Source organism: Chinchilla lanigera, unplaced genomic scaffold, assembly GCF_000276665.1.
Source record: "Chinchilla lanigera isolate Chin_1 unplaced genomic scaffold, ChiLan1.0 scaffold00101, whole genome shotgun sequence".
Classification (NCBI taxonomy): Eukaryota; Metazoa; Chordata; class Mammalia; order Rodentia; family Chinchillidae; genus Chinchilla; species Chinchilla lanigera.
The window spans coordinates 2,946,033-2,964,469 of NW_004955502.1; the positions used below are offsets into that span (position 1 = coordinate 2,946,033).

Genomic DNA, 18,437 nt, shown 5'->3' on the forward strand with positions numbered 1-18,437 from the left:
CAGCGGAGCCCGGCGGCCCTCGGGGCCGGGGCCGGGGCCGGGTAGGAGTCGGGGTTCCCGCGAGTGCTCCGCGCGGGCCGCCTGCGGGTGCGAGAGCTGAGCCGAGGGCGAGGGAGCGCGTCCCGGTCGGGAGCCGGTCGGGCTGAAGGAGCCCTGCGTCGCCGGGCTTTACGTAACGCCCGGCGCGTGCACGCAGTGGTCCTGAGTCGGACCCTCGCGTCTGTATTCAAGGGCACGTTGTCAAAAGACAGCCTCTTTGATCTGCCAGTTAGCACATCCTTTGCTCTCCTGATGCGTGAGACTGCATCGGTTGGCAAAAAAATTAAAATTAAGTTTGAGTGTAAAGGGTCTTTATATAACGTACAACTCAAGGTTCTTACTTACTCGGCCCAGAAGTACGCTTTTTTTTTTTTTAATGAAAAAACCATTTGCATAACCAAATGATAAAATGATGCTTTTCTAAAAAACATTGTTTTGATAGTGTTTTATAGAGTAATGCTTGAGAATCACAAGAGTTAGACTGTTAAAATCTGCTTTCACTTTTGTCTTTCAAATTTCATTTAAAAATTAATCACATGGAAAAATGGACCTTTATGGCAGTGTGCACTTACGTGAATTTTAGAGTCGGATAACCACCACTCTAATCGGAATATAGAATAGTCTGTCACCCTCAAAAAACTCACGGTATCCCGTTGTACCACAGCCCTTATCCCGAAAGCTTTGCTGTTACCGATCCTTTCTGGAACGTCATTTCAGTGCCATCCTAACAGTCTGAAAGCTTTGATGCTGACTGCTTTCACTCTCCTAATGCTTTTGCCCTTTCTCCAAGTTGTTTCACCTATGGATAATTTATTTTTTTCTCTCTCCGTTTTGTTTTGTAAATAGTATTTCATTATAAGAATGTGCTACATCCATCTACCCATTTTTCTACCCATTGAAGCACATCTGGGTGGTTTTCAGTTTTAGGCAATTATGAATATAGCTGCAGTATAAATACAGTACAGTGAAAATATGTACAGTACAGATTTTGGTGTGAACTTTTGTGCTGTATGTGAGCTTTTAAGGATACATGGACAGTGTCTATTTAATTTTTGTGTGTGTGTTTAATTCTTAAAAAACTGTCAAACTGTTTTCCAGAGTGGCTGTGTCATTTTGCATTCCCACCAGCAACATGTGAGAGTTCCAGTTGCTCTGCCTTCTCCCCAGCACTTGGTATTGTCTATTTATTATTATTTCTTTATTTAGCTGTTCTGCGAGGTGTATAGTAGTATCTGGTGGGGGTTTTTTTGGTACCAGGAGTTGAACTCAGGACCTTGCGCTTGCTGGGCAGGTGCTTGTGCCGCTGAGCTATATCCCCTGCCCTATTTGGTGGTTTTAATGTGTCTTTAATCATGAAAGGTGTTGAAGTTTTTTTCATGTATTCATTCACCATGCATACTCTTTGGTAAGATCTGGCTAAGTTTTTTGCCCATTTTTTAAATTGAGTTATTGGTGTTTTTATGTTTAATTTTGAAGGCTCTTTATATGTTTTGGCTACAAATTATATGTGAGATACGCATTCTGCAAATATTTTCTTCTAGTCTGTAGCTTGTCTTTTCGTTGTCTTGGTATTATCAGACACCAATTGTTTTTAATTTTTTGATGAACTCTAGCTTATCAGTTGTTCCTTTTTTTGTATTTTTGGTATCATGTCTGAGAACTCTGCTTATCTTGTCAAGATTTTCTCTTCCTAAAAATTTGTTTTGTAAAAGTTACAGTTTTACGTTTAGATCTGTGATCAATTTTGGCTTAAATATATAAGGTATGAAGTTTAGGTAAAGTTTTGCTTTTTGTGCACATAAACACTGAATTATTCCATCACCCTTAGTTGAATGAGCGTCCTTTTCTCCTTGATGCTCTCACACCTTCGTTAAAATCAATTGTCGGCCAGGCGTGGTGGAGCTCGCCTGTAATCTCAGCACTTGGGAGGCTGAGGCAGGAGGATCTTTGCAAGTTTGAGCCCAGCCTGGGCTACAAAGTGAGCTCAAGGTCAGCCTGAACTGCATAGCAAGACCCTGTCTCAAAAAGACAGAAAAATAAATAAATAAAAAATAAAATCAATTGTCATATTTATGTGGCTCTACTTTGAGCTCTCTGTTGTATCGATTTATGTATCTTTCCCTTTGCCAATTACAGTTTTGAGTAATTTAGCTTTAAAATGTCTTAAAATTGAGCAGTATAAATTTCCTCCAATTTTTTTTCTTCCTCAAAATGGTGTTAGCTATTCTAGTTCCCTTGCCTTGCCATGTAAAATTTAGTCATCTTGTCTATACAAAAAATCCTGCTGGTACTCTGGTTTGAATTACATTGCATGAAACCCTTTGAAGAATTGGAGAGAAATGCTTGATTTACTTTGTAGAGTCTTCCAATTCATAAACAGTCCATATCTTTCTATTTATTTAGGTGTGTGAGTAGTTTCATTAGTGTTTTGTGGTTAGTGATGTGGGATTACACTAGATTAGTCCATTGCTCAGTTCATAGCAGAATGTGCTCTTAGGAGGTAGGGCCTGGTGGCAAGCAATAAGTCACTGGGGGATATGACCTGAAAAGGTGTGTCCTTGTCCCTGGTTCCTCCCTTGTGTCCTGATTACCATGGGGGGAGCAGCTTTTCTGACATGCCCTTCCGCCATGCAGTTTCTGCCTTGAGCCTGCCAAGGGGACTGAACCCCTGAAACTGAGTCAAGTAACCATCTCCTTTAATTCGTGGGTATTAGGTATTTTGTCCCAACAATAGTAAAGTGACTGATACAGCAGTCTTTTGGAATTAAGAATGATGTTAAATCTAGGTTGTGGGTGGTAAATGCCCTTTATCAATTTGAAGAAGTCTTATTCTATTTCTGGTTTCTGAGATTTTTTTTACCTCACAAATGAGTATTAAATTTCATGAAGTATTTCCTCTGTGTCACAATTGATATTGTGATGTAGTTTTTCTTTCTATTAATGTAGTGGATTATATTGATTAGTTTTCAAGCATTGAACCAGCCTTACATTCTCAGAATGAAGTTCACTGGATTGTGATACATTATTTTTTAAATATGCTGAACTAAGTTTATTAATATTTTGTTGGGAAGTTTCACACCTTTGTTCATAAAAGGTTGTCTAGTTTTTTAATTTGATAGGGAATCCTCAAAGAGGAATCTCAGCATTGGTCAGAAAAGGCCCTGATCCTAGTTGTCCTGCTGGCTTAGTGTTTGCCCTTGAGGAGAACACAGCTTCACGAGCGGTGGGCAGTGTAGTGGGTCCTGAAGCTGTGGCAGCTAAGGACTGCCAGAGAGCATCTCTTTTTAAGGGAGAGCTAAGCTGCACATTTCTGTGTTTATTCTGTTTATTTATGTATTTAATTTTTTGAGATAGGGCCTTGCTTTGTAGCTCAGGCTGGCACTGAACTGTCAATCATTCTGTCTCAGCCTCTCAAGTGCTAGGATTAAGACATGTACCACCATACTCGGCTTCTGTACTTATTTTTGAAACCAGATTCCAAAGCCCTTTCTCTGAGATTTTGTATTATCTGAGCTGGAGACCCAGAACCCCATCTTTAACAAGTTCTCCTAGGTGAATCTTATGATCATGCAAGTTTTTGAAGTTCTCGGGGCAATTGTTGAGAGTCTGTAGAGAACAAAGAAAGATTCTTCATATTTCAGACTCATTTTCTGTAATGATTATATAGACAGGTTTTCAGTAAGGCAGGTGGAATATAATAGCTAAATGGGTAGGAGCCTAACTAGTAATTTTAAGAAAAAATATGAAGAAATTAACTTTCTTTTCTTTCAGTCTAAAACACAAAGAGTGCACATTCTGTTACTTTCATTACAAATAGTTATAGTGTGAAAGTAAAGAATGCATGGTATAAGATTATTTGTACAAGATTCATTGCAGGCTAAACACTAAAACAGTGTAACTAAGAGCCCAGTGCTGATACATATTTGCATATTATTATGCAAAGCCTTTCTTTGGGCCACTTTTCTGGAGATAATAAGTATTACCTATGAGGTTGAAAAAGAGTTCTTCAGATTTCATATTTGTTGCCTGCTTGGTGATACACTATGGGGGCCTTACTGTGTAACTGTACTAATTTTTGCAAACTCATTTTCAACTATGGAAAGTTCTTTATGTATCAACAACCCTGTGAAGCAGATACTATTGCCAGGATACTAAAGCCAAGAGGTTAAGCAATAACTACTCAGAGGACAGAACTAGTAAGTGGCAGCTTTAAATTGAGCCTCAAATTCACTTTTTGTAGTCTTCGTCTCTGTGGAAGAGAGAGCTAAGCGGATCTAGGCATTTAGTAGTACCTGAGTATCATGCTTCATACTGCTGATAAAGTATTAAGATTTAATCATTTCACCTTTCAAAAAATTTGCATTGTCTGAAAGAGGTTGAGCCAAGGCCTCAGTCTTGGAAACAAATTCTTGTAATACATTATAACTATTTCTTGATAAACCTGGTAGTTTGTACAATTTTTGTGTTATGAAAAAATAATTTCATCTTAAATCACAGATCTGAGAGAAGAGTTAATACCTGGAATTCGAGTTGATAAAGAAACCGTTTCTACTTCAAAAATGTTGGAGGAAGATATGGAAGTGGCCATCAAGATGGTGGTTGTAGGGAATGGAGCAGTTGGGAAATCAAGTATGATTCAGAGATACTGCAAAGGCATTTTTACAAAAGACTACAAGAAAACCATTGGAGTTGATTTTTTGGAGCGACAAATACAGTATGTACTTGGCTCTTTGATTCCTTTGGTTTTGATATGTGAACTATGTCTAAGACTTTCTTTGTAGTAACAGTATTTGTGATTAATTACAAGGTTAGGCCACTAGTGGCAGTGCTGAATGGACTACTGCTGGTGGCCTATGTATTGTTTTCTTTTTTCATCATCTCTTTTCTAGTACCATTTATTTTCATTTTTCTTCTACTTTCTTTTCCCTTTTTTCTTCCTTACAATGTGCTGTGTATTAGTTACACCTTTGTGTGTCTCAAACATAAACTGATGCTTGACTCTAATGAGATTTACATTTGCTATTTTATGTAGAAGGGAAGTTGTCTATATCTCAAAATAAAGTTTTCATGTTTCTCTTTTTATTTATTTATTTATTTTTTTAGTCTTTTTGAGACAGGATCTCACTATGTAGCATAGTTCAGGCTGGTCTTGAACTCACAGGAATCTTCCTGCCTCAGCCTCCTGAATGCTGGGATTATGAGTGTGCACCACCACACCAGCCTTCATGTCCTATGTTATAGGTTTCTTTTGTTTAGAATGTCTCTTCTCTTGAGAAGTATACACAGAAGTTAGAAAATTAATAATTCACATTTACTCTAAAGAAATAAAAGAAAACAGATTTGGGAGGATTAAATTTGCTTATGAAAAGGAAATCTTATTTCAGATAATCCAGTTAGATTCTACATCACTTTAGAGTAATATTTTTGTCATTATTCTTGAGATCTTTCAAGACTTTCAGATTATAGGAAACAAACTAAAATGTATTACAGAAGTAAGAAACATTAACCAAACCTCACTTAATGGCTCAGATAGTAACATCAAGCAAATATGATTGTGTTCATTGTTTTAAATAATAATTTTTAATGTGATGCTTTTGTGTGCTTCCACATTTGCTTCCTTTCTTAGAATATATTTTAAGAGGACACATTTTAATTCTTTTTTTTTTTTTTTTTTTTTGGTTTTTCTCCGGTACCGGGAACCGAACTCACGACCTTGCGCTTGCCAGACAGGCACTTTGCCGCTGAGCTAAATCCCCAGCCCCACATTTTAATTCTTGATGATTTATTTTTTGTACTTAATATATGAAACCAAATTAATATTTTAAGTATGTAGTTGATCCTCATTAATAATAGGTTAATTGCAAATTCACCTACTTGATAAAATTGATTTGTAACCCCAGTATCAATATTTATAGTGCTCTTATGGTCACTTATAGATAGGTACAGAGCAGCAAAAAAATGTTAATTGCCCAACATGTACTTTCCTCGCAAGGGTCAAGCAGGATGTATTCTTCTTGTTTCAGGTGTCATACAGTAAATGCATGTTCTTTTTATATCATCGTAGTCACATTTTTCACCTTTTGTGCTTTTTGGGTGACTTTACTCTTTAAAATGGCCTGTGAGCACAGTGCTGAAGTGCTGTCTGTCCCTAAGTGCCAGAGTGTGTGATGCGCCCTAAGGAGGAAACACTTGTGGTAAACAAGCTTTTCTAGGTCTGTAGAGCTCTTGGGCGTGAATTCAGTGTTAATGAATTAACAATGTATTAATAAGATGTCTTCAGAAACACATAAAGCAAGGTTGTGTATTGACCAGTTGATGAAAATACAACAAGGGATTCCCAGGAACCTAACCCTGCATTTCCCCTTGAAGCACTGTGGGTCAGTATTTGCTAATTCAGTCTTCATAGTGACAGTGTAGACCAGGGGATATAGCTCAGTAGTGGAGCTCTTGCTGAGCATGTGCAGAACCCTAGGTTTGATCCAGAACTTAAAAAAAAATAATGAAAACATAGAATATAACTACTGCCCCCAATGAGAGTCAGCTGTATGACAAAGAAGAAGAAATGTTTGGGAGGACAACCAAGCAGGCAGGCTGTGGCTTTTTTATAGTCTCCTTCTGTCACCAGGGCACTAGAGGCCATTATTAGAAGGGTGCAGTGAGAGGAGTGTACGCGCCGGCCTGCGGGAATTCCCTTTTCCCTGCTAGTCTTTGAGCCCCTGCTGCTGGTGACTGCTGTTGAAGGAAAAAACTATGTAAAGCTGTAGCTTTGCTTTCTCTGTGGAGCATACTCTCAGCATTTAAAACTAATGACTCAGACTTTTTCAGAGTGAAACTAACAGTGTAGTTTAAATATATGTGTATTGGAAAAATAAAAAGATGTACAAAGCTGTACTATAAAAATATTTTTACATATTGAATAAATTTATCTCTTCTTTCAGAGTTAATGATGAAGATGTCAGATTAATGTTATGGGATACCGCAGGTCAAGAGGAATTTGATGCTATAACAAAGGCCTATTACCGAGGTAAAATGTGGAACTTTATTTGGTTATTTTAAAAATTATTTGGGCTTTTCTTGGGTAGAGAAAGAACTCTACTTTCTTTGCTTCGCATGTAAAGATTTCTGTTTAAGAAAAATTAAAATAAGGCTACAGTTCCAGCTTAGTGGTTAAGTGCTTGTTTAATATCATCCATAAATCCCAGCCTTGGTTTGATCCTCAGTACAACAAAAGTAGAATTTAAAAAGTAGCTAAAACAATTTGAAAGGTTTTTCTAACCCCAATTCATTAGTAAATGACACTTCGTACTGTAGACATTTTGTCTGTTGTAAAATTATATGACCTATATGGGCGATCTTAGACTGAATCAGTCAGAAACTGTTAAATGCCTACTGTGAGTCCAGGGAAATGACTCTGTTGTCAGAGTTAAAACTCAGATTTGAAAAGTAAAGCCCCTGCAGATGTGATGGCATTTTTGTTACGACACATGAAACGGCACAGCGCTTAGAAGTTCAGGGCAAGGTACATGTAAGGAGAAGGACCTCAGTGACAGAGTTTAATGTTCTAAGATACAGGTTTCAGTTGCTCAAGAAAGGCTCAATCAAACCTAAATTTCCTTTAAAAATTTCCTGTGGATTTTTTTCCTTTTCTTTTGGAATTTAAAATTTAATATTCAGCCAGATGTGGTGGCACACACCTGTAATCTCTGGAAAGCTGATGCAGGAGGATTGCAAATTTAAGCCTAGCCTGGGCATCTTAGCAACTTAAGAAGAATCTGTCTCAAAATAAAGATCAAAAAATGGGCTGAGGAGATGGCTCAGTGTGAAGGCCCTGGATTCAGTCTCCAGTACCACAGACAAACATTTCCATACTCTTCAGCTCACTGCCAGGGGTGATTGAAATGACAGAATAAAATAATTAAAAGCTCGAAGCCAAGTAAATATTTGATGACTTCTATCAGCAAGTGTTTAGTACCGTGGCATCTGATAGCACTGGCATTTGACTTGTTCTTCTTTTAATGTGGTGCTGGGGATTGAACCCAAGACTAGGCATACACTCTACCACTATACCCCCAACCCAAGGTTGCTGTTTAAAAATTCAGCCTTTTACCCATTTCCTTGTCCTTCTTAAGGCCAATCATCTTTTTGTTGTCTCTAAAATCTAATCCTGTATATAAAGTTCCCCCCTTTCTGATCACTCTGATTCTAGCTTGCTAACTTTACTGGCCCTGCTCATTTAGCTGTCTTTGAACACATTGAGAACTTGGTGCAGTGACGCCACCAGCCACTTCTTACTGTGACTTCCACGTAGCTTTGCTTCTTTTGATTCTCAGTTTACTTTTTGTAGTCCTGTGAACATTTGTTTGCCAACCTTTATAACTCCCTGCCCTGTGTTCCCTGCCTAGTACTTGCTCTGCAGAATGTCCAGCCCAGTGAAACCCCACTGCCTCCAGTGTGCGTCTGAGTGCCTGAACCTTATTAGAGAATGTCACATAGGATTGTGATTGAACATTGACATTGTGATCACATCACTGTAGTGAGGCTCGGTGCTGCCAGGCTCTTCAGACACTGGTTGATTAAAGTCTCTGCCATTTTCCAAAAGAGCTGTTCCATGCCCTCTTTTGCCTTAACCTTTAGGATCCCTTGTTCTTCTCCACTCTGAGCTGACTTCCTTGCTTCATTTTTCTTTGAAAAATTAGTGCGCTCTAAAAAATTATTTTGTCCTTCGCACTGCCAATTCGGTTCCTTAGAGTTTTAAGTGACTTTCTCTGGTGTGTGTTGCAGTGTCGCATGCCCAGAGCTTTGTGCTCCTCACTTAATCTCCTGCTGGTTGCCCTTACACTTCATTGTTGAGCCATTTGCAGATTCCTGTGTGCGTTTTGCACTAAGCCTGGAATGCTTTCTTGTGCCATTTGCCCTTCTGCCTAACAGGTCAGAAATCCCATCCCTAAAAAAACTTTGTCTTCCCAGTCCCATTGCCTAGCACCTGCTGGCTCAGGTGAATTCAGTAGATTTTTATTTATTTATTTGTTTTTTTGGTACCAGGAATCGAACTCAGGACCTTGCACTTGCCGGGCAGGCATTGGTGCCACTGAGCTACATCCCCAGCCCAATTCAGTAGATTTTAGGCTGTATCATTTGGGTTAATTTTTTTTTCCAGTACTGGTAATTGAACCCAGTGCCTTTACACTGAGCTATATTCCTAGCCCTTTGTCTATTTTTTAATTTTGAGAAAGGGTCTTTGTATGTTGTTGAGGCTCAGCTGAAATTTGAGATTGTGCCTCAGCCTTCCAGGGTTCTGGAATTACATAGTTTGCCACCATGCCCCGCTACTTGGGTTATTCTTATCTTCATAAGTAGAATGATAGTAGTTGAATACTAAATAGTCCTGGGTGATTTGTTCAAAGTCTCTTAAATTGTCCTGCCTTAGCTTTGATGAAACTGGTATCAGAAGCCTTACCTTTGAGATGTTACTTTGTACAACTTGAAAGGAAATGTACATGTGTCCTGGATTATTTTCAGAAGCAACTCTTACAAATAGAATAGGTATATTAAAACAGCAGTGTGACAGTGTACTTCTCTTAACAATGTCTGTGTAAATAAAATTTCCAGTTGAGAGTGTTAATGGCTTTTTTCATATGAGTGTGTAGTCTTTTCTGCTTCTAGAGAGGATTTACCACTGATTTTACTGATGTGGCTTGCTGCTACTCTATCATATTTGTAGATTTATACCTATTGTTTAAAATAGATATATGTGAAAAATAGGTTGAATTTGAGCAGCTCTTGAACATATGTTATTGTTCTACTTTTGAAAATGTATAAAAATAAGTAAGGCCTAAAAAAAAAAACAAAATTGTGCTAATGTAAAGTTGACCGAAGAAGTTGCTTTTCTCCACTGGTCCTAAGGAAACTTCCGCTGCCTGCCCTGGGAAACCTTTTGTTTCCGTGAGAATTCAGAGTGCTAAAACCACCACTGCCCTGCCTGCTGTCAGCTGTGTCCTCTGGCCCCCACTTCACAGTAGCTTTGGTTACCCTTCTCTCGGCCAGCTGGAAGCATGGTATAAGGTTGGGAATTATGTTATTCCTCCTCCAGCCTCTTTAGCAGGTGATAATTATATCAAATAAAAAAATTCATCAGCATTGACATTTTGATAAAAAGGTCTTAAAGTATAAATACTAAAAGTATTAGGTGAAATTTTTTACTGTTTTTACCTTTCTTGCATTAGTCTCTAAATTCTTGGTATGAGATTGGTGCTTTTTGGGAGGGAAGAGATAGGTTGGGAAATTTCTTTTTAAACTTTTTGCCATTTCATATGACAGTATTCTTTTTTAATCAATATATTAATTTATATATTTTTATATTTAATATTTATACATTTCATGTATTTATTATGTACCTGTGTTTTCTTTTGGTACTGGGAATCAAACTCAGGACCTTGCACTTGCCAGACAGACACTTGTGCCACTGAGCTACATCCCCCGCCCTTGTGCCTGTATTTTTAAAAGGCAAAACTCTGACTGTACAGTTATTCCAAAATAAAATGTTTAACTAAAAGATAAAAGTGGTCAAATATAAAAATTGATCTAATTGAGTGTAAACAAAATACAGATAATGGGGTTTGCAGTGTAATGAAATTGCAGAAAGGAGCATTTATCACAATAGTTTGAATTAAGGAAGAAACAGCAATTTTATGTAAGTTTGAGAAATGTTATATTGAACATTCCTTTATGCTTTCTTTTGGGGCTCCATCAGAATGCTCTTGGTTGCATATAAACAAGGTATACTTATTTGTTTAATAGAAAAGTCTGGAAGTAACATAGCATTTAGTTGTGGTTTATTCTGATTGCGAATTCACCAACTTTCCTGCTCATGCCTTCTTACTGTGCCGATATCCTTAGTTGTAAGATTGCTACCTTGAGCAGTAAGAGCCACATGCCTTGTTTATACCTTTGGAGAGACAGGGTGCTTCCCACAGCAGTGGACCAGGAATGCTGAGCTCTTCTCTGATGAGCCCTCCCTTGACTTGACTGCAGTAGTCAGAGGAATGCGGTCATCGGCTTGATCACCTAGTCCCCCATCCTCCTCATCCGGCAGAGGTTAGAGTTAGTCTGCCTAAACTGCGTGCTACCATAGAGTTCAGGAAAGTTCTTCTAATGCCAGTTAGGAAATCAGATGGCATCTGCTGCTAGTACAGATTCAGACAATAATGCCATTAGATGGAAATAAAGACTAGAAAGTGAAGAGAAGGGTTAGGACAATAAGTTAAGATACAGATTTAGGGATAGACTATACCACTCTGGTTTAAATTCTAGAAATCAGTTATTCATGATACATAAAACATTAAGAATTACAAAATTCAATCTTTATTATAATTCAAAAGACATATTGCTGGGTATGGTAGCATCTACCTGTCTGTAATCCCAGACTTGGGAGGCTGAGGCAAGAGGATCCCCATGAGTTTGAGTCCAGCCTGGGCTACAGAGTGAGTTCACAGTGGGGCCCTGCTGCCCTCCCCCCAGACCTATTGTACCAAAACGGTTGCTCAGAAACCTTATTATGCACTTGGATTGCTGACTTAATTGCATAGGGAGACAGGTTGAAACATGACTTCTTGCATATATGTTACAGCAGAGCACAGGTCATATTAAGAAGCCCAATGACTCCTTTAAAACTTGAGAAAGTCTGCTGTAGGCATTAGAAACCAGAGCTTAGTATAGAAAGATGCATATGACATAAAATAATTTTCACTGTAGTTTTTTACTGTGACTTTGCTTTATAGGTGAGCAAAAAATACCTTTGTCCTTCTACCTTTGGTTTTTGATGGTCTTGCTACAAAAGACACATTAACAGTTGAGCATCCAGTTATGCATTTAATATAAGTTTTTTGTAACACAGGAGCTTTCATAGGGAAATGAAGATTCAAAGACACTGTTAAACTGAGCATTTTTATACTAGATTTGGGGAATAGTGGAAAGTCGTGCAAAAATGTGGTAGGAGGAAGAGCTAAGAGCAGTAAATTGGTAGGAGCTTAGCAAGGCCTGTTCATGTAGATTCTTCTGGGAGTTCCTCCCTTTCCTGGAGGTGAAGATGTTCCTTTCTTTCAGGTGTGGGGAGAGCACCTCTCACCTCAGGATTTTGACCAGCTTCAGTGCTGGCGGGTTCCAAGAGACTTTCTGCACCTGCTGTTCCTCAGATGCCTTCAGCTTAAAGTATTCATTATGCCAGAGTGCCATATTTTCAGGGTTTGTGTGTCCTGAACCCCATTAAGTCCCAAGGAAAAAAATGCTTCTGACTAGCAGTGTGTAGAAATAAGGTTATAGACTTGAGAGCTGTTACCTGAGTTTATGCACATAAACAAGATAGTTCTCTTGTTTTAAAAAGTACCTTTTTTTCATCAACGAATATAAATTGTTGATCTTAAAATAGCTCCAAGTAAGTACCCAAGTAGAAATGTAAGAATGAAGAAGCAACTGAATTAAGACTATGCAGAAGTCTCATTTATTTGTTTTGAAATTTCCGGCTTAGAATCTGTGATAGGTTGGCCTGTTGAATAATGGTGTGTGCCTTAAATGACATACAGTGTCAAAAAAAATAAGGAGCAAACATTTTAAACAGAGAACAGTATCTATAATTAGGAATACACAGTGCATAATAGCCTGTGTTTCCTACCATCCTTTGTCCTTATCAGATTTCCTAGACAGCATTTCTTAAACTTGAATGTGCACGTGACTCCTGGGGCTTCTGCGAGTGCAGGCTCTGGTTTGGCAGATCTGTGGGTGGATCTGAGACTGCATTTCCACAAGTGCCTTGGTGGTGCTGGTCTTCACCCCACCCCACCCAGAGCAGGTCAGAGTCTGTCCCCAAGGTTTTCCATGACTTCAACATGGGAACACTCCCTGCTTTCCTGTCTCGGGAGTGTTTCTCTGAATTGAAGTAGCTTCTTTTGAAGGATTTCATTAATTGGGAATAAATATTTGCTGTTGGTGAACATAGCCTCTTGAAAATTCACTCAGATCTCTGTTGATGAGTAGAAGAGTGAAGTAGTTTGTAACTGTTCCTTTGTAGTGATTTGTTTGTGGTGGTTTTCTGTAATCTGTACTGATGAAGCAGCTGTTGTAATGCTGTGGCTCAGGGTAGGTGGTATTGAAGGAAGACTGAACAGTGGAATGTTAAGGTCTCTGTGAAATATATGAATAGAAAATATTAGCTAGCTGCCTTAAAAATCAAGAATGTACACCTGGGCATGGTGGCATACTCCTGTAATCCCAGCACTCAGCTGAGGCACGAGGATCACCTCAATTTCGAGGCTGTCCTGGGCTACAAGTGAGTTTACGGTTTAAGGCCAGTATGAACTGCAGAGTGAGACCCTGTCTCAAAAAACAAAAAAAACAAAAACAAAAACAAAAAAAATCAAGAACATAAGCTATATCCAAAGGACTATAACAGATAATTTCAAAATGTTAACCTTGCAGATGACTAGTGTCAGTAAGGAAGTTGAGGTCAAAAAAAGAACCAAAGGGATGTAGTATAGCAAATTTTTTTTTCAATTTTTATTTTTTATTAATACATGTTTACCGTACATAAGGATTACATTTGTCATGGGGAGTTGACACATGTTTATAACATGTCTTGGTTCTTTTTGTTTCCCTTTTCCCTCCCCTGCGTCTTTTCTCTCTACATGTCTTGGTCTCCTTCACTTTTGCAAAAGGTCTATCTCTGTACTTCCTGTCATCTGTCTTTAATTTTGTTCTTTATTTGTATCTTGAGTTTCCCATATAGGAGAAACCACGTGACATTTAAACTTTTGTGCCTGATTTATTTCACTGAATATTATTGTCTCCAGGTGCATCCATTTTCCTACAAATGACTTGTTTATCCTTCTTTGTGGCAGGGTAGTGCTCCATAGTGTGTAAATACCACACTTTGTTTATCCATTCATCCGTTGATGGACATACGGGCCACTCCCAAGATTTAGCTGTTATGTATTGTGCTGGTATAAACATAGGAGTGCATGTGTCACTGTAATATAATATATTTAACTCTTCCAAGAAGATACCTGGAAGGGGAATAGCTGGGTCAAATGGAATTTCTAGTTTTAATTTTTTGAGGAATCTCCATACTGATTTCCATAGTGGTTGTACTACTAGTTTACATTCCCACCAACAGTGTAGAAAGGTTCCTTTTTCCCTGCAGCCTCACCAGTATTTGTTGCTATTTTGTTTCTTGCTAATAGCCATTTTTTTTTTTTTTTTTTTTTTTTGGTTTTTTGGTTTTTCTCCGGCACCGGGAACCGAACTCACAACCTTACACTTGCCAGGCAGGCGCTTTGCCGCTGAGCTAAATCCCCAGCCCCTCTCAGTGTTGTTTTTATTTGCATTTCTCTAATGGCCAGCAATGTTGAACTTTTTTTCATGTGTTTATTGACCATTTGTTCCTCTTCTTCTGAGAAGTGTCTGTTCATTTCAGCCTATTTTTTGCTTTGGTCTTTTATTTCAGGCGTTCTAGAGTTTTTGAGTTTTTTATATATTTTAGATAGTCCTCTGCCCAATTCTCTAGGTTAGTTTCCTGTCTAAGGAATAGTTGGCAAAATTATTTCCCCATTTTATAGATTGTTTCTTCACTCTGTTGATAGTTTGCTTTACAGAAGCTTTTTAATTCAATATAATCCCATTTATTGATTCTTGGTACAATTTCTTGTGTTTGGGATTTTGTTCAGAAAGTCCTTGCCTATACCTGTGTCCTCAAGAGTTTTTTTTTTTATCTATTTTGTCTTCTAACAAATTGTTTATGTTTTAACATTTAGATCTTTGGCCCATTTTGATTTTAGTTTGGTAAGAGATACTGCTAAGAGATACTGCTCCAGAATCAATCTTGTGCCTGTGGAGAGCCACTTTTCCCAGGACCACTTATTAAAGAGGCTATCTTTCTTCCAGTATATGTTGTTGGGCCCTTTGTCAAAGATCAGATAGCCGACTGTGCCTGCAGTTCTTTCTGCATCTTCTGTTCTGTTCCCCTGATCCTCCTGTGTGTTTTTGTGCCAGTGCCGTTCATTTTTATATTAAGAATATTGTAGTACTGTGTGTTAATCAGGCCTAGTTCATGAAGTTACCAAAATGCAACTTTAGTTTTCGTCTCTATCTTCTTACCGTTTATTGGGTGGCCGGAAGAGGGGAAGGAGGTCTTTTAACCATGAAAATTCCGTTCAACGCATGTCTTTTTCTGGTCAGTCTCAGACAATTTTTCTCAACTGTATCATAGTGACTTCTTTTTTTAGATGAGGATTTCACTATTTTGCCCAGGCTTTTGTTGAACTCCTGGACTCAATTCTTCCACCTCAGTCTCCTGTAGGCTTTTACCACCATACCTGGCTTCATAGTTACTTCTAGTCATAAACCTAGTCTGGACTAGTAATTTAGGATAGCTAGTCCTGTGTAATAACCAAAACTCCAAGTGCAGTTTAGCATTAAGTCTCTTTATCTGCTCCAAAATGTAAGGGGGACACCAGTACTTGTGGTCTAGAAAGAGGGTGGATGTCAGTTGCTTTACTCTTCCCCATGATGCAGCCTTCTAGCTTGCAGAAGTCTTTTCTCAGGGTCAGATATAGGAGAAGGATTTGGTAGGCAAGAGTACTCTGGCAGGTACTGTTGCTGTGTGATATTGGAGCCCTTTGGATGAAAGATATTTGAAGAATATTAATATTCTTTCTCTAGGTAATTGTCTTGGACCCTTCTGAGTTTCTCATTCTTAGGGGTATTGTGGGCATGCAAACTCCATGCTGGCTGTTGTTTTGTTCCTTTTAACAAGTATAGGCGAGGAAAGACTTCCTTTGCCCTCCTAAGTTTAGTCCTGGGTGGTGGGGAGCTTCAAATTAAGCTGAGCTGAGTGGTGGCACACGCCTGTCATCTCAGCCCTGAGGAGACTGAGGCAGGAGGATCGCCATGAGTTCAGGGCCAGCCTGAACCACTACATAGTGAAACCCTGTCTCAAAACACCGAGACAAATTAAACTGATAAAAGCAAGTAAAAAAACAAATGGAATTAAGTATATACAGTAGTCCACAGAAAAATATGACTCAAGGATCTAGTTGACTTTGGGACCTATATACCATACTAAGAGGGGAAAGGGAACGATAAATGTGCCCTTAGGAAAGCAGATAGGGGAGAGAGGACAGCTTTCTGGCAGTGTTTTTGTGTATGGTACCCAAACTAAGTCCTAGGGATTTAGAGTAATTGAGCTTTTTTGAGAGGCTGTGCTTGGAGGCATTTGAGGGATTTTAGGAACCAGATGCCTTTTGCTCAGAGTGATTTTCTCGACCTCTTCATAAGCCTTCTATTGCCACATTCCTTATGCTAGCATAGCGGGGAGAACTGTGTTTTCCCCCTAACCTTCTAACTCATGACCAGGGCCCCATGATAAAAGGCAGATTAACAAGACAGAAGCTTCCAAATTTAGTGCATAGAAGTCTTTCGTGACACAAGAGCCTTCAGAAGGAAAGGACAACGCAGAGAAACAGTTAAACTCAGTGCTTTTCAAGTGGCCTTGATGACGGGTGGAGAGTTGGAGAGAAGTACGACCGGGAGTGAATCAGAGGGGCGCAGCGGGCTGGGGAAAAGGCAAGGCCTGTTCACTGGACTCCTCTCCGCGGCCCCTCATCTTCAGAGATTGAGCTGGGGCCTCTCGGGTGAGGAACGTAAGACCTGCTTCAGGGAAAGCACAGAAGCGCGTTCCTGAGACTTCCACTGCCTCCGGGGAGATTGTACAAATAAATGCCAAAGTTTGGGGAAGCTCATCCTATACTCCGTCGCTAGCGCTCTTAGGCTCGGTCGGCTTCTGCCTGTGTGAAATTCCAGAGCTCCCTTGCGCCATCTGTGGGAGCACAGCTCCTCCCTCACGCAGCCTGGCTTCCTTTGCTGCTCCTGCTGTTCTGCTTTAGCCCCCAGCCGCTGCGTCTTTCTCAGGTCCAGAGTGGCCCCGCTTGCCTGGAACACATGCAGTTCCTTAAATGCAGTCCGCTCTGTCAAGGTTTGAGGTGAAGGAGGCGTTGATAGTGCCCTTGTCCAAAGCATCTCATCCCGGGAGAGAGAGAGGGTTTGGAGCATAAGGTGGTATTCTTTAGAGAAATCCATTCTTCTCTCAATGAACATGACAGAACAAAGCTTGGGAAGTGCCCTAGTCCAGAGTTGTGTAAGAGCTTTATAGTCTTCTCCTCTGTAAATTCTGCAAGTAATAGCTTGTCTCGTATATATCTATATATTTATAGATACATATTTGTGAATCTCATATTTGTCATGTTTTATCACCTCATTCAAATTTTTGTTTAAAAAATGTCGTCTTTCAGCATGTTTTCATGTATATTAGAAAGAAAGGGCCATTTGGTCATTAGGGTTGTCCTGAACACAAAGGAACTGTGATTTGGCACAGATTGACAGGGTTTTCTTTTGTTTTCTCTATGGATAATAGTTGGAGAAAGTGAAGCAAGTTGTTCAACTTCTGTTTGAATTATTATAACTATAAAAGTAACTCAGGTTGTATGATACTTTTATTTTTGCGTGTTAGTGATGCTTTTCGGTTCAGTCAGCCAGGTTGCACCATCTAATCCGAAGGCTTAGCGCCAGGTGGACCTTCTTGCAGATTTGTGTGCCATCCTCCTTCTAAGAGACTGTGATTGCCCTCTTGAGGACACTCGCCATCTTAGTTCAGGTTTTGTATTTTCTGTAGTTCTGATTTTTTTTTTTGTTGTTTTTGTGGAGTTTTTGTTGTGTCTTTGTATCTACTTCCTTCTTTTACCTGAATAAATACAGTATTTTCCTTTAGTTTAATAGTCATACATTCTCTTATTAAGGACACTAAACGGTCTGAGTTTGAGCCTACCCTCCCTTCTTCCCTGTTTTGTTTGGGATTTGATCTTAGGAAGTCAAGGAGAAGGATGATGACTATCACTGTACATAGCTGGGGCTCAGTTCCTTTAAAGCACCTGTGGAGCTGGCTGGGAGGGCTGTATTTATCCCTCCCATCCCTGTAGTTAGCTTTCCCCTCAAGGGACAAGCTCTGCTTGGAGAAGCCTGGGAAGCCTTGGCCCTTAGAAAGTGTCAGAAAGAGCCCAGGGGCGGAGAGGTGGGAGCTACGTGCCACTTCTGCTTGAGCAGGACGCTGGCCACATGCACAGAATTGTGCTTACGGGCTGAGGTTATTTGCCTAGGGCCCCAGGTGCTGCCCCGCTGTTTATATTTACTTCCCCCGGGTGGCATAAACACGCCAGTCAGTATTGCGTCTCTCTCCCCCGCAGACAAGCAGTGTGGCACATTCCCACGTTCCTTCCACCTCTCCCCACTCTGCTCCCTGCTAATTGATCTGGGCTTGTAACGTGTGTACTTGTTCTTTTCTCCTTTTTTTTTTTTTT

The 18,437-nt window shown here is 39.5% G+C and overlaps 1 protein-coding gene across 1 annotated transcript in view; it reads left to right on the forward strand.

Annotated features, from left to right (window-relative positions):
* Positions 1–1,137: 1,137 nt before the first annotated feature.
* Rab23 (RAB23, member RAS oncogene family) overlaps positions 1,138–18,437 on the forward strand; it is a gene marked incomplete at its 5' end in the record, with an annotated part of 33,465 nt that continues 16,165 nt past the window's right edge. Inside the window, 3 exon segments of the mRNA XM_005406882.2 lie at positions 1,138–1,212; positions 4,537–4,753; positions 6,978–7,063. Of these exon segments, the coding sequence (XP_005406939.1) occupies positions 4,599–4,753; positions 6,978–7,063 (241 nt within the window).